This window comes from Macrosteles quadrilineatus, unplaced genomic scaffold (assembly GCF_028750875.1).
Source record: "Macrosteles quadrilineatus isolate MER2022 unplaced genomic scaffold, UCM_ALF_1.0 Scaffold_2__2_contigs__length_208266976, whole genome shotgun sequence".
In the NCBI taxonomy this organism is placed as follows: domain Eukaryota; kingdom Metazoa; phylum Arthropoda; class Insecta; order Hemiptera; family Cicadellidae; genus Macrosteles; species Macrosteles quadrilineatus.
In genome coordinates, this window is record NW_026542595.1 from 176,933,286 (window position 1) to 176,953,817 (window position 20,532).

At 37.2% G+C, this 20,532-nt stretch overlaps 1 protein-coding gene across 4 annotated transcripts in view; it reads left to right on the forward strand.

Annotated features, from left to right (window-relative positions):
* LOC128987841 (interference hedgehog-like) overlaps nt 1–20,532 on the forward strand; it is a 104,643-nt gene that overhangs the window by 64,807 nt on the left and 19,304 nt on the right. For all 4 annotated transcript variants that reach the window (XM_054408879.1, XM_054408881.1, XM_054408880.1 and 1 more), the window contains 3 exons: nt 15,162–15,259; nt 17,165–17,391; nt 19,645–19,843. In XM_054408879.1, the coding sequence (XP_054264854.1) occupies nt 15,187–15,259; nt 17,165–17,391; nt 19,645–19,843 (499 nt within the window). In that variant the 5' untranslated portion in view covers nt 15,162–15,186. The remainder of the gene's footprint in view (nt 1–15,161; nt 15,260–17,164; nt 17,392–19,644; nt 19,844–20,532) is intronic.

Here is a 20,532-nt window from a genome sequence, read left to right on the forward strand (position 1 = left end):
TGTCTAAATCATCCAAGGAAAACATACATTTAAAATTTTATATCGAAAATTGCCGTTTGAACCGGATGAGAGGATGGTTGGCGCTTGCAGCCGTTAACAACAATGTTATCTGTAGCAGATCGGGGCGGGAATAGTTAATAATAACAGGTATTGGAACGGCCGCCATTGTCGGGTCACATTACGTTCTTATCGCCAGCTTCAATTACGGGCCAGATTTAATCCTCCATTTGTATTCATCACACGTCACAAGTGAGCGCGCCCGGCTGTGGATCTGGGAATTGGATCTGACATTGGTGGCCAACATGACGTTGCTTCTTACTTCGGACAATAGTGTAATCACTTCAGTTGCGTCTGACCAAAAAATCCCACCTCTTTAGTTGCTTCTGACCAAAAATTTCGCAATCTTCAGTTACTTCTGAACACAAATCCCACCTCTTTAAGTTGCTTATAAACGAAAATGTCGTAATCTTCAGTTACTTCTGAACAAAAATCCCACCTCTTTAAGTTGCTTATAACCGAAAATTGCATAATCTTAAGTTACTTCGGAACACAAATCCCACCTCTTTAGTTGCTTCTGACCAAAAATTTCATAATCTTAAGTTACTTCGGAACACAAATCCCACCTCTTTAGTTGCTTCTGACCAAAAATGTCGTAATCTTCAGTTACTTCCGAACACAACTCCCACCTCTAGTTGCTTCTGACCAAAAATGTTGTAATCTTCAGTTGTTTTAGAACAAAAATTCCTTTCTCCTCAGTTACTTAAGACCGAAAATTTTCCCTCTTCAGTTAATTCTGACATAGCCATCGTTTTCAGATACTTCCGAACAAAAGTTTCCTCTCCAGTTATTTCCGACAGCAAATTTTATTTCTTCAGATACTTCTAACCAAAATGTAATATATTTCGTAATTTCCGACATGTCACCTCTTCCAGTTGCTTCTGACCAAAAAAATCCTCTCAAACTCCGATAGTTAACCCTGCTGATTGTGCCATGGACGGTTATCTAACAAAATTAACCTTACCGATGCTGAATATACCGCATTATGGGATGACTGGTTGAACTGTACCGCATGCGCATGCGCTGCGCAGCGGCCACGACAATGACAATGACTGCGCCTGCGCCGCAAGAGGCAAGGTCACGTGAGCCGGTCGTCCTGGAATGCACCAGATGCAAATGTTCGGTCGCAGGACACTGTCCGACCACATGCGCTACTTGAATACCGATGTGAGACTATAGAATTTGAATAGTACAGTAAATATGTTTTCTTCAGCTATCCTAAACGTGGTTCTTTTTTACCTGACCCGCAAAGTAGCTAGTTCCTGCACTATTTTTACGTTATCACAGTAGTTTGGTTTGCCGCACTCCATATTTGCTACGTAACACTAATAGCTATGGGTGGTGTATGCCTAACCTAAAATTTTTTTGTCATAGTCTATTTTTAGTGTTTAGTAATCTCTCTAAGGCAACTATCGTTCATTTCTTACTAAAAGTAATTAATTCACTACCGATCCTTCTCCATACTTAGACCTGTATCGATTTTGTCAACTCGTTATGGTATAGGGTATCAACCGCTAATCTCTATTCCGTTGGCAATTTGTCTTTTGACTTCTTTGTAAGACTACCTTATCTGTTTAAGTTCTGCCAAAAATTTGTTGAACGGAATGGTAATAGTACTTGCCTTGTGATTAGAAGGTAGCCGGTTCGATACTGAAAAAATACACTACAATGAGCATTGACAGAACAGCTACCATAAACCACAAAACACTATTAACGACGACAATTTGTTTAAGCTGTTAACCCGTCACTTAATTGTTGACTTTTTCAAAGAAATACTTTCCTAAATGTGTTCATCAAGTGTACGAAGCTCAAACCACTCGCTGACAGTAATGATAATTCCTTTTTTACACATACGATGGTATCTTTCCCACTGTAGGCGCCAACTTGGACGCCCTGTCACCTGAGTGGCGCCACGGCGCCTCGCGGCACAATTAAATTGTCAATCAGCTGATCGCAGATCTCTCCTGGACTCCCGCCAACCCGCGATGGCCGTCGCGGTCATCGTCTTGGCAAGCTGCAACTCACTTGATGCAGACCAACAGTATATCGAAGGCATAGTTTAACCAAATACATACGTGTTTATACGTAGGCGTGGTTTGGAACACTTCTGTGAATTTGTCTTTGGAATTAACGTTAAGTTAGTTTAAGTGTATGACGAGAGCTTAAAGCTTTAGAAACGGCCTACAAACCTTGGTTTGAATCGCAACTACTCACTCGTTTACTAATAAACAATAGTTCATTGTTTCATTGATTTATCCGCTGAATAATGTATCCCTCTTCATTAAATAGGATATCGAACCATAAACTGATTCGTCCCCAATGTATCTTATCTTCAACTCTAGTGCTGTATGTTTTTAATTTAGTCTGTTCGGACTTATACAGTTTCATTGTTCCAGAATTTCCTTGAGCACCCCTTCAGCCTTAGTGCCTCAAGATGATTAGCTGAAGAGGTTCTATGTGTTAGTATATAAAAATATGCTAAAGCACTAGCTTCTCTTGAGGATTGCTACGTCCCACGTCATATTCTACGAGATGAGTTGTTGTTTGTCTCTCTCCTTAAAGAATTTGCAGTCTTCTACGAGTCCAATTTTCCGCATATTCTACATTGTGCAGATAAAAAGCCATGATATTATTCTTGCTAAGCTTAATCAAAGCACTATCTCTCCTGGCAATAGTTACCAAGTTGTTCCATGAACTAGATACATTTTGGAATGGTCAGTTACCTCCTTCCTCTTGATTTTCTCGACATCTCCTAGGTTTCTGTGAAGGTGGCCTATTCAAGCTTACCTGTATTTTCGGAGAAGATTTTTTCATAGTTTTAGACTCATATTTCGCAAATCAGGAGTTAAGCTACTCTTAAATAGTTCCTCAGTACATTACTAGTAAAGACACGTCGAACAGTAAACATCACGACAGCTGCTAACAGGCGCGCCATTGCAGTAATTGACATGCGCCGCGTTGACCGGACCGCAATGCGCATGCGCTGGGTCCGCGCAGTCGCATTAGCATAGCTGTGTACTGTAGTACCTACGGACCCCGCTATAAATGGCCTTGTTGGCTATCTACCACGCGCAATTAGTTAAGTGGGAATACGCGAGTTCGTACTTTTTTATGCCACTATAAGTTACCTACAGTTAAATTCTCAACTTAAAAAATTTAAAAGTTCGATTTGTCCTCCTTTTTAAAAGCTATGATGCGATTCTCACCTAATTTTAAGCCTATGTATTACGATTTACAGTATTTCCATAATCTCAAAAAATATCTTTGGCTCGTGGCGTTCATTTCTATACTTAAGTTCTTTATTGAATAGCATAATTATATATAATTTACTATTGGTATATTTAGTGATAACGGCATCAAGCCTTTCTGCATATTTGATTTATACAGTTCTACGCCCACACACAATGGTGTGTATTGCAAGACGAAGATTAGTGAATGATGAGTGTCGAAAGGATCAGATTATGTGTATGTAGCTTTGTTACTAAAACAAGCTTCCTAGTCGTAACGGTTTATCAAAAGCCCAACGATTGAGGACAGTTGGATCCAGTTTCGAACCTACATCATAAGCTACTGATATCTCAATATTGAAATGGCATAATTTTAATTAGTAGGTGATACACACTATGATAATGGCAATAGAGTAACCAATTGTCAATAGTTATTTTAACTTCTTATGTCTTGAATTCTTCAAACTGTATTTCTATATTTGCTAGTTTTTGGCAGCCACAGTACTTTACCAGCGTTGTCTGCCGATTTAAATTAGGCACAAAAATCTAGCATTAAAGCCTATTCGTACCCGGCTCCGTATCAAAGCCTTGATGACGGAAGTACGCTGGCGGATGTGATCGAAGCCTCACACGAAGCCTTATCACACAATGATCGCTGATACACCCTTGACTGCTGTGCCCAGGGTGGCCCGTCGCACGTGGCCCGGGGATGCCAAATCTTTGGATCAACCACTCAAATAATTCACTAAGAAAATCGAGTTTCTCAACTTTGTGACATGTCTTCCTTGAATCTACTAAGTTTAGTCCAGGCAGTTAAGAGATCTTCTGATCAAGTAGTGTAGTCCATTTTCGTTAGTGTCGTTTGCAATTGAGTGTGTAAATTTTTCACCTCTCACAAATAGAAATAAGACATTATAACCTCTAAGATAGAAAGGTCGTGCATTAAATGCGCCAAAGAGTTCCTTAATTGCAGCTCTTAAAGGGCCCCAAAAATGTCCTTTAGTTGCGCCAAGCCCAAGCCGTAGGAGTAAGTTGCCGGCAGAAGTAATGTTCTTGTTTACGTGTCATCCTAACCTAACCTAACTTAATCTAACCTCACTTAACCTAACCTAACTTAACCTAACCTAACCTAAACTAACCTACTCAATTTCAATTATACTGGCAAAGAGGACCGCCACTTGTCGCAGTTAATGAACGTATCGGGTGGCTCCCTGGAGCTGGAGTAGTTGGCGCAATTCAGGAATACCCGACTACCTGACTCAGGTCAGTTGGCGTAATTCAAGAATACCCGACTACCTGACTCAGGTCAGTTGGCGCAATTAATGTCCGCCCGATATACACACACCCATATGTCCACAGATTTTATGCTAAATCTATTCAGACTGACAGTATGTTTACTGTAAGGAGATTGCCTGTTTAAAGTCACAAACAGATATACAGTTTTGCATTCTAGGTATCCGGCGTCAAATCAGTCAATGTGAACAGAACTATTGTACGCACAACATATCTCGTTTTTTGCATAAGGACACTTTAATCTGTGATTATACTTAGGGCAGGTTTCAAAGTGTAAATAGTCAAGTGTAGGTTGTCGCGCTGTGTTAAAAAATAGTGTCTCAAATTTCAAAATAATGTTTTAAATACAATCCGTTAACTATGGAGCCGTTTTCGTCTCAATCTTGTTTTGAATCAAATTGACTGCATTTTTTAAATGACAATGGAACGTCTAGTCCCATTCACAGACAAATATGACTTGGCGTGTTTCACTCAGACGATACAAACAAATATGGAACCTTCATACCAAAATACATTTTATATCTTTCCAAACACACTATTTTCGTACCCATACGCGCAGAGACGGTTTGCGCAGACATAAATGTTTACATTGATGCACAACGCTACGCAACGTGAATAGAACTATAATTAGAGTTAATTGTGCTATGAAACAATCTAATTAGCGCAATGTAACCCTTATGGTTTTATTGTCATTCAATTAGTTATTCACTACAGACAGCAATGAATGTAATTAGACGTAATATGTCTTGTTATGATTGTTGAATAAGCTGAAGTGTTAATGATGCAATGACTAATTGTCTTGTTAATCAAAACTATCTCCTAAGGGATCAAACTTAGCTACAAAACGTGTACAGTTTATTATTAAATGATAAGCAAAAGATTGCTCATTTACTGTCCAGTCTAAATTCACCAGAGTAAATAAATAAATACTTTATTGTCTTGACAATATTTAAATTGTATCAACAGTACAATTAGGTTTAGTATTAAATGACACTCTTTTACATTTTTATGCCTTTTCATTGAGGTCTTCAATAGAGGAGATTGGATTTTCAGTAAGGATTTGTTTTAATTTTCTTTTTTATTCTTTTAATTTTAGGTTTTGAATATTAGTTGGTAGTTTGTTAAATAAGTTTCTTCCGTTGTAATAAATATGTTTTTCAAAAACTTTGTTTGGTGAAAAATAGAAGAAAATATTTGTAATTATCTCAAATCATAATTCTTCTCTCATAATTCATAATTTTTCCAGAATTTCTCAAAATTGTTATTTAAAAATAGTAACGTTTCATAAATATAAATTGAGTAAAAGGTCATAAATTGGTAATTTTAAATAATTTTTACAGGATTGGCGTAGTTTTAATTTAAAAATAATTCTTGATGCAGACTTTTGTAATTTAAATATTTGTATAGAGACTGGATTGAATAAAATAAATCTAATATAAAAGTAGTGCCGTTCCGGGACTTTTGGGTACTCCATTTTATTTTATGAAAGAAATTATACAGGCAAACCATTAAACAGTGTGTCCTCTTGTGAGTTAATCACGAGTGGCAATACGGTAATGAGCTACAATTATTGTTCAGTAAATTATTAGTGGCTCAATTAACCTCTTTGGAATTTTTAAACTTCTGTAAAATGGCTGTTCAGATTAAGCTAAGTCCTGATGAGCTTACCTACTCTATGTAAAATAGCATGTATACTTCCCTATTTATTATTTCAGTACATAACAAAATAATTTCAAGCCTTGTCCTCGACCGTTTAGCAACGCTTTTATCATAGGTTCTTTTATTTTAACAAAGTTCACTAGAGGAAACATATTTTATCTGTAGTCAATAATTTGTGAAAGGAATTTCATAAGACATGGTTCTGTCAAAGTTGTCAATGTGAATGTCCAAGTTGTCAGGGTCAATACTTCACACCGATACACACGATGTGTTTGGCAGCGCGTTGGCATTCAGCGCGAGTCAACAGAAATAGACATCGCACATGGAGAACGCGTTGTATTGATCTGATTAGTTTACCCACTTCCCGGGTGACAACAGTCTTTTAGGTGTAATTATAATTACACACATAAAAGAATCACAGGCATCATAAACACCTCAACCCTCGCTAAGAGCATAAGCACTACAAGCTTTACTAGCTCAAGCATTTTAAATTTCACCAGAACTAAATCACACTTTTGACTACTGTAGTATAACATGAATTATGCACAACAATGCATCACTATGAGTAGATCATGAACATTACAACAATGACTATAATAGTATTAATCATCACAAACTTTACTGGTATACATCACACAAGTTAACATTCTTTCGGTCTAGTTTTGCATTATTATGATTTAACCGATTCAACCCAATTATAAGATCATACAAACCCCGACACTAGATGAAATTGATATGTAGGATTGGTTTAAAAATTAAGTAGTTTCGGTAAACCCTTTACAAAACATCATCAATTGAAATACAACCATCTATAGTGTAACTGTGTACACTTTTTAATGTACGTATTTTCTAATGCAAATCTCCACGAATGTTATGTCCACTGCAGTTGTGTGGTGTGAACAAAATAGTCTTCTTGTCGTGGAATCTGACCAAGTAAACAGATCAACTTCTTACAGACGCTGACATCCGCACTGTGTACGGTTACAAGTAAACTCAGAGAGATTTTATTCACATTCTCATGATAAACCCGTTACTGTATGTTACGTTTAATCAACGTTCTTAGCACCTGAAATACCACCTTGGGAACTTATTCAGGCTATAGTAATAATCTGAAAGATCATATTGAAAAATCATTTACCGTCTTTGTGTGTTTGAGCGTCTGAATGATCAACGCAATCACGTAACCCTAGCTCTTGAGTATGTGAATTATCATATGAAATATCATATCCAATTACAGTACGTTTCTGTTTGCTTTAGCACCTAAAATATTACATTTTGATACTGAAGCCAAAAGTGTCACATTTTGTATGGTAGCTGTGAGTGTCAGTGGTTTGACCATGTTATTTCCCTCGGTCCATTACAGCGCCGCGCCGCCAACACAATGTCTGATATATTGAAGCCAAAAGTGTCACATTTTCTATGGTAGCTGTGAGTGTCAGTGGTTTGACCATGTTATTTCCCTCGGTCCATTACAGCGCCGCGCCGCCAACACAATATCTGATATATTGAAGCCAAAAGTGTCACATTTTGTATGGTAGCTGTGAGTGTCAGTGGTTTGACCATGTTATTTCCCTCGGTCCATTACAGCGCCGCGCCGCCAACACAATGTCTGATATATTGAAGCCAAAAGTGTCACATTTTCTATGGTAGCTGTGAGTGTCAGTGGTTTGACCATGTTATTTCCCTCGGTCCATTACAGCGCCGCGCCGCCAACACAATGTCTGATATATTGAAGCCAAAAGTGTCACATTTTGTATGGTAGCTGTGAGTGTCAGAGGTGTGACCATGTTATTTCTCTCGGTCCATTACAGCGCCGCGCCGCCAACACAATGTCTGATATATTGAAGCCAAAAGTGTCACATTTTCTATGGTAGCTGTGAGTGTCAGTGGTTTGACCATGTTATTTCCCTCGGTCCATTACAGCGCCGCGCCGCCAACACAATGTCTGATATATTGAAGCCAAAAGTGTCACATTTTGTATGGTAGCTGTGAGTGTCAGTGGTTTGACCATGTTATTTCCCTCGGTCCATTACAGCGCCGCGCCGCCAACACAATGTCTGATATATTGAAGCCAAAAGTGTCACATTTTGTATGGTAGCTGTGAGTGTCAGTGGTTTGACCATGTTATTTCCCTCGGTCCATTACAGCGCCGCGCCGCCAACACAATGTCTGATATATTGAAGCCAAAAGTGTCACATTTTCTATGGTAGCTGTGAGTGTCAGTGGTTTGACCATGTTATTTCCCTCGGTCCATTACAGCGCCGCGCCGCCAACACAATGTCTGATATATTGAAGCCAAAAGTGTCACATTTTGTATGGTAGCTGTGAGTGTCAGTGGTTTGACCATGTTATTTCCCTCGGTCCATTACAGCGCCGCGCCGCCAACACAATATCTGATACTGAGTCTAATTGATCTCCTGGCTATCTACGTTCTGCCCACCAATTAAACTGCGGCCCCGGGTCACACGCTGTCCTGGTGTGCCTTTGTTGTGAGCCTCACAACGTACCTATGTATAGATTATACAGTCGTATACGTCTTCGTTGCATGCCTTAGTCAATAGTCGTATATTCTACTTGTTCATATTGTTTTTGATAGAACTATATCTTGCTCTCTTTGACAATATGTTGCTCATCATTGTCGTCGTTGTCTGCTGTAGTAATGAAACCGTCGTACATTTAAAAACACATATTAACCTACAGCTGCTTCTTGAGTGCTTAAACCGTCAGACTTGACGCAACATCGTCGATTACTTTTAGAATGAGGTATCAACCTATCCATCTTACTATGTGGCAACTTATCTTTTGACTTATTCTCTTATAAGCTGTATAAGCTGACCTATAAGCTGTTTAATAGCATCTGGTGATAAGAGGGCCACACGTTAAACTTTGAATAAATTCCGTAGCTTTTTGATAGCTCTAAACTGAGCCGAGCTGTAATTTGGTCGTTGAGGATCCTGGCTCAAGAAACATTAAAAGACAGCTGATCTTCGTCAGTAACAAAGACACGTACTCCAATCTGCACTCACCCTGCAGTCATCAGCTTAAATTCGCATAATGAGTTAGTTGCCATCCAAATAAAATTAATAAGTATTTACGTCATGTTGGGCAAGTCGTTTTAAGTTGTGTTTGGTCAAGTTTGGTCTTCCAATTATTTTCCACTGGGCGTACCATGCAATTCGGAGTACTGATATCTTAATTTCTACCCTAATTTTTGAAGTTTGGGTAAACTATAAAAATCATGATTTAGAAGTATCGATAAATGATTGTGTGGAAAGTACGGAGCGCAGAAAAGTTAATCTTCCATCGCTTGCGAGATTTAAACCTCGCCCGCATCATTAAGCGCTTTGATAGGACGGTGCTAAACTACTGAAAATTTATCGCATTCCAAGAAAAGCTGTCAACGTAACGAAACCAGTCCGAATACCAGACACATCGTTTGGCCATAATACCTGCCGTAAATAGCGGCAGAGGTGCAGCGATGCAGCGAGTAGGTGCGACACGTGGGCACCGAACCTCCGAACTCGCCGAGGTTGCGATAGATAGGTCTAAGGTATTATCTGGCATTCCGATCACCTACACTGAAAAATCTACACGTTTACTGTGGTTGTAAATTTTCAAAAGTTGTAGGTCCATGATCTATAAAATCTGACAAATTGATATTGAGAAATTACTTTTGGAACCTCAACATAATAATCGTAAAAACGTTGTACGGTATTACTTTTTTAAGATTATTCTGTTAACACAATAAAAGTTGCCGCGATTCAATGAGTGTGTCAAAGGAAGCTCCTCATGGGCATAGAGTGAGGTAATGGCAGTTTAGAAGTCATCCTGTAAATAGACCGTTTACACATACGGTTTTGGATTTTATAATCTGAGGTGTAAGGAACCCCCATTATGTGTTGGAAGTTGACTTTGAAAACATCGGTCAATTGAACAAATTTTTAAAAGAACTAATTTACAACTAACTATACTGTCAATTTAAAATTTCTGTAAAATAATTACGAGCTAGTTGAAAATTGATTTATTTGAAGTTAATTTGGACCTGTAAGGTTAAATGCTTTTATAAATTTGTACACCTTTATGATCGAAAGATCGTTTTAATCTTCGCAGAAACGTTCTTTCAAGTTAAAGTTGAGTTGGTAAAAATTAAACTCAAAGTAGAAATAATTTGCTATTAGGCTGAATAAACCAAAATTTACACACTTTAGTTGTCAATATTCAAATGTCTTGTACATTGCGTTGTCGATGACTTTCCAAACCTCTATACAACGTTCAAATAACGTTTCTAAAACGAATATTTATAAACATATGTAATACAATCTGGCGTAATTTTAATGCCGACACTATCGAATGGAATCGTAATATGAAAGTGGGAACATAAATAGCTGAGCGGCGAGTGTACAGCCTTGAGGAACACCCAATGTAATTGATCTGATGGACTGGTGGGTCAGACACAGCCAACGCAAACCTTGTCCTACGTAGCCAATTAAACACGTACACTCCGCACTGTACACACATGTACGTACATAAACAACACACGTACACGATACATTCACACGACCATGTGTTGAATTATTGTTTGGGTTACTGGAAGCGAGGTTGAGGTTGATTTCGTGGAAATTACTTCATGTAAATCGTCTGTAGACTTTGTTTGGCATTTGGAATTGTTTTAATTGGGTTAACGTGTTGGATATTACTCTTAAAATATAAAATGATAAAAGATGTGTACTTCTCGATCCCTATACCTATGTAGGCTACTTGATAAACTTAAGTTGAAACTATCATAAGTCATTAAGTAAAATAGGTATAAAACCATATAAGAAGCCTAAATTATTTTTCATAGGATACTAAAATATTTCTTTGCTTTCCATAACTTGAAATATTTGTTGTCCCTTTTGTTTGGGGAAATAAGTAAATTTGGTAGACTAAGGCATTGTTGAATGCCACGAGAATGTTAACATGCAGTTTAGTTATAATGGTTGAGTCGACCGTTTTTTGTGTGCATATTTTGTGTTTTCTTCGCTCACAAATCTCGAATGTCTATTTAACTTTATTTTCGTTATAAATTAGATGAATCGCTGAAAATATAAAATGTTCAGAAAGGTTTATACTCCGTTCAGACAGCCGTGGCACCTGACGGATTAGGACACCCCATGAAAACCCATGGGGCTTCCTAATCCCTCAGGTGCCACGGCTGTCTGAACGCACTATAGTACCTACCAGACCAAACTTATTAACTTTAACTTAAGTTAGGCCTACAGGGTAAACTGTGTTGATCGCAACTTATTGTCTACATCCCTAGGAGACCCGAAAGTTGCACTTTTTCCACAAAAGCTGCGGGTTAAACTATGTGAACAATGTAAATCGTAAGTTGTCCGCTGTCGAGCCCAGAACACTCCCACCTATCCACATAAGTTACGAGGTAATGCGCAATTAACGTATTTATGGGATCTGTCAGGCGCGCGCCGGGATTCTTACACGCCATTTGTATGGAAATACTCCTCCTTACAAGTCCGGCCGAGCCCTAATTAATAGCTGGGATTTATTGACGTGACAGTGGGAAATGGAATTTAAATATTCTGTATGGGGTTACGCGGATTGCTTTTGGTCACCGGTGTTTATTGTAAGCTGAAAATTTGGACCGTCATGAGAAAATCATATTAGGTTATTTATGTATTGGTATCCAATACCTTGTTAATTCCCATACCAAAATTTACCTTGACGCTCGTCGTCATCTGTAAGTGTTTATATTGTTTGTATGTACCGTACATTGTATTTTCGGGCCAAAATGTCGTATTGATATACAGTATATTTATTATTTAGGGGTAGTATGTATGTTTTCTAACTGCGAAAGTATGTTTTACCGTTGAAGTCCATTTAAAACCTTATATCAAAAGTAATACTTAAGACCCTCACGAAGAACAACTGCCAGTCCGCCAGTGTTTTATTTTTTAGAACACTTTTTCAGTTTGATTGCTCATTATACATTTCACACCTTTTAAGTGGCAATGTACTGCAAATTCAACTATTTAAACATTGAAAATTTTAACATGTAGCTTGGTCATAGACATATGGATATTGGACGGTAACGAAATACTTTCTTTCAACTATTTAGTCGGATGCACTCGAAATTATAGGTACGAAAGTAGACAAAAATTAAATTGTTTCACAACAACACAGAATTGTGACGTTTAAGCATTAACCATTACAGATTGGTGTACGAATCCTTAAGTTTACCGAAAGTGTAAAAAACTTCAAGAATCAAGAGTCCTGAAACGCTTGCACTGATGAAAATATTGGCTAATGTTAGGGTTGTGTGTTGCTACAATACATCGTCAGAACAATTTTTTGTAACTAATGATTTTAAAACAATTTTTCTTGATATTTAATTTACTACCGAAATAAACGTGTCAGTGAAATTGTGATTGGAAATCCATTACCGCAGCGACAGTTAATCATCGTACAGCCGTATAACAACTAATGGTTGCCGTCAGTTCAGAAGCTCCTCTGACTAACGCTCTGGTCCACAGTTATTGATTGTCTAATTACCAGCCAAGAATGAAAACAAACCATTATCCTATGAGATAAGAGAGGTGAACGACGACCACGGCTGAGGAAAGAATCTGGTTGTTTACGACCCAGAAAAACCTAGGTTACTTGGCGCGATAGTCCGGATGTCCAAAGTTAGTGGACATTGTGGGCGGTTAGAGTAAATCTTTTCCAGATGTTATTGATTGATTTTTTAAAGATTTACGGTTATTGACATGCTAATGGGAAAAAGTATGTGTCAGATTGCTGATACAGTTTTTTTTAAATTGATTTCACCGATTAAAAACCTTCTAAAACGAGATAATTCAACTTTGAAATCATTATTTCTTTACGTCATTCTTTTTGTAATGAATTTAAGGTAATGCATATTTTATTATTTAAAAATATATAATCCCTCTGGTTATCGTACTGAATCCCCAAAACGTTTTGTAGTAATCTAAAATCTAGTGTTATCAATAATCAACAAAAAGTATTAGGGGAATTTAAGACATGACCTCATCGACGAATTTCTCCTTGATGACGTTTCCAATGGCTCTGTATGAAGTCAATATCCAACAGTCGCCATTCAACTCTTATTGATTACTTATCTAAGTAATTTAAATACTATGCTAATGATACAGAAGCGTTACCATGCGAAGTCACAACTTGGATTGTACAACTCTAACTTTTAGTCCCTTTTTTCAGCTACAAGTAAATTATTTTTTCCCTTTTTGCCATACTGCAACAGCTGTTTTCAATGCATGAGTTGTGGGACGAAAGCATTTCTTTTTATTATTTATAGGGTATACAAATAATCAGATATTAAATAATAAAAAAAATTATTTGGGTACATTCCTTAGAGGTTTATGAAACCATCAAACCAAATAGGGTCAACCAGTGAAGCATACAAGGTATTATTTACCACGTTAGAAGTACAGTACTCGAGTTTAAATCCCTTGGAAGCTTGGTTGACGGTAGTCACCCCCACCCCGCATGTAGTGGCAGTGGCCGGTTTCCACCCCCGGTATGTTAATGACACACCTGTGTCGGGCCGGCTTATCTCACGTTACGGCGTTGTTTCTCGCCGCTCTTTTGTCACCCGAGGAAAAGAAACCCGAAAGTGTCATTTGGAGGATCCTACCGATTACCGAAAAAAGTGTGAAGTGAAGATCACTGCTATCGGGTGACCTAATGTGATGTGGAGGTTGAATTTGATGAGATTCACGCCTACTAAACCTAATTTTTATTAGATTAGATTAAATTTCTACCAACACACAAGGGTGTGTATTTTAAGGTGAAAAGTGGCCGATTAGTGTTGAATGAATGAGATGGCATTGTTGTTACTGACTGAGATAAAGTGGTTCTTAACCCAGGCCCATGATCCAGGACAGCTGAGCCGAGTTTCGAACCATCAAAAATCTTCTGGCTTTTAAAAGGCTTGAACTGGCAATCCTCTGATTGTAGCGAGCACTACATCCACCTATCGTTTAGCTGTACAAGGACCATTAAAAAATAAAAAATAAACTTTACATACGGTAAGGAATTGTTTTTATCCAAGGATACTAGGCACAAGCCCGTAATTGTTTTTGACACAAAACTTCAAGCTAGACCTATTGGTTGCGGCATTATTACTTAGATACAATCCATTGGTGATTTGACAGGATTTGAACCCGGGACCTCAGGGACCTAAGTCCCACGCTCTAACCCTCACTTCCCACTTATAAGGAATATAGGCCTAACTTGAGCTTTTTCAAACAAATGTCCATTTTTCCATACTGTGGACGGTCTACAATGAAGGAAATCTTTAATGAGAGCATGAGTGACGTAGTAATTGTACATTAATTAAAGGTTAATTTTAGCCAAAAGGTGGTGGGTTTAAAATTACTAATCCAAGTAAACTTAATCAGATAGTATACTGATAACATTTTCTACCTTAAGTACATGTTATGCACAATCAGAATTGTAATACATTTCCATACTATTTGTACTCTCTTTACAAATTGATCACTTCCACCTCATGGCTGTGGTACCAGCATAGAGATCTGTGATATGAATGAATGTAATGAATGGAGCAGAGTGCCACCCATGTGGAAGTAGAGGGTGGGGGTTGTGGTGAGGGGTGAGTGTTAAAACAATGGACAGCATCATGTTACAGAGGGACATACCTACATAAAGCAGACGTTGAGGCTTCATGGGCAAAAGCAGGGTGACAGTCGAGAGTGGCGGTTTAAACTCTTAATTTGTGCTCTTGCGATTGAGATTTTCCTAGGAAAAGTGTATGTATAACTTTTTTTATGGCGTTTGGACTCAAATTTATAGTGAAATTAGAGCAACACATGTTCGCTCGCTTACACACAGTTATAACATATTGATCAGTAATTGATTTTTTGGTTTCAGGAATGCTTTCAAGAAGTGAAGGACCATGTATGCCTCTAGATACACTGGTGTCTACATAGCAGTGTACATGTCCCAGCTTGCAATACTGGTGCATGCAGGTAAATCAAGTTTTAAGTTCATTTATCAAACTATGTTGTGTTGTTTTCCATTAACTGCATGAGGAAGTTACTTCTTTTTAAACTTATCTACCCTGTGCATAAAATGCATTGGTTGATTTGGAGTGAGCGGACCTTGTTGCAGTGTGCATCAGCCACAAACCTTATGAAAACTCAAAAGTGAATATAATCAACAACATAATCAACAAGGTTCTGAAAGAATTCTAAGTCTTATTACTCTAGCACTTAAATGAGCAGTTATCCAATTAATATAACTTAGGCTAAATGCTATTTTTTTGCCCTAAAATAGTGTTAACTGTTTTAGTCAGAATAGTGTACGTTTTTCATGAGCATTCTGTACTAGTTGAAAAAACATTTAATGTGAACAAACTCATTAAAGAATTCTTCTTAGTTCTTTGACAAAAATGGACTAAATTAACACTTGTCAAACGACCTACTGCTAATAATTTAAATTTTAGATTTCATTATACTAACAGCACTACTTGGTTTGTTGAATGTGAAATTGTGGTATAATAGTTATTTTATTTCTTAATAGTTATGTTGGCAGGCTATTGATCTTACAGTTCAAATTTTCACATTGGTGGCGAAGAAAAATAAATCAGTTTCACTCCTAATTTAATCCTTCATTATGATCGTACAAAATATATATAGTACTGGTTTGAAATTCGAGAGAAAAATCACTTGTGTCCAAAGAGAAATGAGTTAATGATAGTGTATAAGAGTGAGAATTAATTATTGTAGTCAGGTTTCTCTTGACAGGTCATAATTGCAGGACAAAGGTGTGCTCTAGTTCTTTGTCTCTGTGTCAATGCATACCACAGTGATAACTGTAATTTGGCCACAATGGGTTCCTCTGACCCTGGTTTTGATAGGCTGTGTAATTATATGGTGCAGTGTGTACTCAGCAATGTCCCATCGTTCCTGGTTTATTTTTAAGTTTATGGTGCCTTAGTTTAGAGGTTTAGGTACTCTGCAATGCTCCATCGTTCTTGGTCTGTTTGCGAGTTACAGTGTGTCCTCTGCTAAGTTCCATCGTTTCGATCTTTAAGTTTATATTGTGTCCTCTGCTACGTCCTATAATTCCTGGTCTGTTTGTAAGTTTACAGTGTGTTCTCTGCTAAGTCCCATTGTTCCTGGTCTGTAAGTTCACAGTGTGTCTCCGCAATGCTCCATCGTTCCTGTTCTGTAAGTTTATATTGTGTCCTCTAAGTCCCATTGGCCCTGATCTGTAAGTTTACACTGTGTCCTCTGCTAAGTTCCATCGTTCTTGGTCTGTAAGTTTACATTGTGTCCTCTGCTAAGTCCCATCGTTCCTGATCAGTTAGTTTACATTGTGTCCTCTGCTAAGTCCCAGCGTTCCTGATCTGTTAGTTTACAGTGTGTCTTCTGCTAAGTCCCATTGTTCCTGATCTGTAAGTTTATATTGTGTCCTCTGCTAAGTCCCATCGTTCCTGATCTGCAAGTTTACATTATATCCTCTGCTAAGTCCCATCTATCCTGGTTTGTTTTTAAGTTTATAGTGTGTACTCTACAATTATTTATAGTTTTTGGTTTGTCTGTAAGTATACATCGCATATCCAGTAATTCTCTATTGTTCCTGGTTTGTTTGTTGGTTTACAGTGGGCTCTTTGCAATGCCCCTTTGTTCCTGGATTCTTTGTTAGCTAACTGTATGTCCGCTTCAGTGTCCCATCCCATGCCCCATTACAGTTGTAAAGTAGAAAATCATTTGCTTACAGTCTTAACTTAGCTCTGGGAAGGTAGATTTTTCACTTCTGAAGTACCTTTATGTAACTTGTTTATTTGTAATTTTAGTTACTGTTACGCAACATCTGTAAGTCCTTGCATTTATTGTAGTGGCTGCCTGACAGAATGTATTTGTTTGCAGACAAGAGTGTAGGCAAGGGTGTGGGGCTGTGGTTTGTCAAGTCCCCTGAGCCGATCGCTGTTCCGCCCGGAGACGATGTGGACTTTGAGTGCTCGCTTAATGTCGGCTCTGAGAATGTCCGGTGGAAACACAACGGCAAGCTGCTGCCAGAGGAGAGCGCTGCTGACCCGTCATCTACAAGGAGGACTGTCAAAGTCATTGACGACCGACAAGCAGGGGACTACCAGGTGAGGGATGGGATATTTGCTAAATAATGTTCATACTTGCTTATGGTATTCCTTTGGATTGTATTATTGACTTTTGGATATTGAAACAGACACAATATGGACAAGCTGTAGTCAAATTTGCATTACATCAAATTTAAGTTTGTTGAATGAACTACTATCAAAGACAAGAATCCAGTGGAAATTGAGCCAAGATACCTAGTTGCTCTAGTCTAGTCATAAAAACTTAAAATATTTATCAGTAATTTGGTTGCTAAAATTCCAACATGAAGATATTTTGAGTATAGGGTGTGCAGGGTGTGTAACCTTAGGTTATGTTCTGCTATAGGTAGTCATTTTACAAAAAATTTCCTTTGCAAAAAATAACCACTATATTTTAACATTTTGAGTTATTTTCTTTCATCAGGTCAAGATTTCATCCGTTAGTAAAGAAAACAGAAAATTCCTTAGCTTTGTAGAGAAGATTATTATTGTCAAACAGTATTACACTAGTAGTACTAAATATTAATAAGTTTTATTTTCAAATCTAGTTTTTTGTTAGAGGTAGTCTTGAGAAACTAAAATAAATGCACTATCTGAGGACTTGATAACAATAAGTGAAGTACTTGTCAGATGCTCTTCATTGTGCCAAGATTACATGATAAGTAATGTAGAAATCTTGTTTTACGCAGAGTTAAAAATGCTCTACAAAAACATTTGATGATAAAAAATTTACTGATCTTACAGTACTTAATAGTAAATTTTCTTTTAAAGTAGCCTTTCGGGAGTGGTATCATAGACTAAGCAACGCAAGTAGACTCCTCATCCCATTGTAAATTTTGAAGCTTGTTTTTTGTGTCTAGTTCATGTACGTCCACACTAATCGCTGGGGTAGACGAAATTTTGTTTCTATTATTTATTTTGAACACAGTCTTTATATTTTACAATAGGAAGAGAATTCAAGTTGCATGATTCAAAGTCAGTAGTAAAACTATGGTATTTTATTGTTCTATTATTCCAATTCTTGAACATATGTTTCGTGAGGTTTGTAGTACATTGACAGTTCTTACTCGACTGTCTGGCAGAGGCCCAAACTTGTAACGAGTTAAAACGGACATGGACACTTGTCCAACCACTTTATTCTTCATTTTTCAAAATAAATTAACCTGCTCAGAACCCGAATCCATTAGTAATCTAAATCAAATTCCTGATGTGACAAGTCCGGAATACTCCTTGTTAGTCCTGATGTCCCACACTATGTCAATCCTTCACATGTTGACTGTCAGAACATCTGTTCACAAATAACGGTGGGACCTTGTTTGTGGGACTGTTAGAATGTGTTAGAGGCAATGGAAATTGTTTGATAGTATTTAATATTTCTATAAATTGTTTGTTTTTGGTGTGTTGTGGTTTTATTCTTGATCCATTAATACAGAATAAGTTCTTGATCAGCATCGTATGTGTCATTAAATTACCTGAAAGCACAAAAAATACGTCAAATAACACTTGTAATAATATATTTACACTTATACTGTTTACTCTTAAGACAGTAAAAGATGGTAAGTGGTGATCAATTTCGACTGTATTACTGATAGGCTATTACAGGAGTAAAAATATCTAGCTGCGTATCAATGCTTGGTTATGGAATGTTTTCTTATGAAATATGCTGTTTATAAAAGAATTGTAAACTTGAATGGATCCTATCACCTGTACGAATTAACTGTACATTTGACTGTTGAAATATCAACTATTTGTTATGAAAACAGCAAGTAAGTTAAATAAAGGTACACTTAATAACACTCTTGATCAAATTGTAATTGTATTATTCTGTCAAATTTAATAACACGTACAATGCTGATAAAAAAAATTTGTTATAATAAAACACACATACTGTAGTTGAATCTAAACCTCACTGCTCAATTATACTGTATTTATAAAGACACATATTATGTATCAGCTTTAAAATTTAGTTTTAAAACAAATGATATAATTTGCTTTTCATTTTCATCTGTGTTTTTCCCTTTTGGTACTTAACAAAACTAGACTGACACGGAACCTTTATGTTGCTACTATGGTATGTATAGTAACAGAAAAGTCTCTAAATTCATAGAAAAGGTCGATTAAAATTACTAGTTTTTAAATCCCGGGCGGGTAAACCAACCTATATTTTTACTCAAACTGAGGCAGTTGATCCAAGGCTGAAAGAGGGTCTAGTCATCTGTTTTATGTTTGTAACACCTCCTGGTATATCCTGCATTGAACCATGTATCTGTACAGTGTATAGCCTGGTATGGAGCCTCTGCCCTGGCTAGTACCATCGGCAGACTAACGTTGGCCGAGCTGAAACAGTTCCCGCCTGCGTCTCCTCGGTACTTCACCGTCACTGAGGGCAACAGTGTAGTCATCGACTGTCCTGCGCCTGTCAGTTACCCTCCAGCTGTTATACAGTACTACTTCAACAATGTGCTCCTCTCTGGTCAGTATGCTTGAAACTTACGTTACATTTTAATTTGATTACTTCAAGGTATTATCATTATTGAACTTGGTTTTTTTCTGAATAAAACTAAAAAAAAAACTTTATTTGTGGTCTGTAGATTTTATTATTTTAATATAGATTATATTTTAATGTAGATGTAGATTACATTGTAAAGTTATTTCAAAATTTTTTTTACTGTGGGTTAAAAATTTACTACTGTGTAAAATTTTTTAGAGATTTTTTTTGTGGTTTTTCTTGTTATTATTCTTACATGTACTGATCTACTGTATTCCAAAATTGTCTGTTAGTACACATTTATGATTTTTTGACCTTTAAAACATTCAATCCAGTGTAAACATTATGACTTCTTAAAAAAGAAGGGTTCAGTTTTCCTAACGGTTCCAAACAAGATTCTGAGTAAAATTACATTGGTTTTAAATTGCTTTGGGTTAAAAGACCCCAGTCTCAAACTGCCAATCAATAAATGGCTGATTGGTCAAAAGCATATCTGCATCGTGTTTAAAAACCTTATGTTTTGTATCCATTAATAGTATCTTATAAATTAACCCATTAATCCTACAACATAGTTAGGAAAATCTCTTACAAATGATTGTTTTGCTAATTATGTGCAATAGAGGCATCTTTAATATGCACAAGAATTAGGGGATTTGGGACTGCTTTTCCTTAAA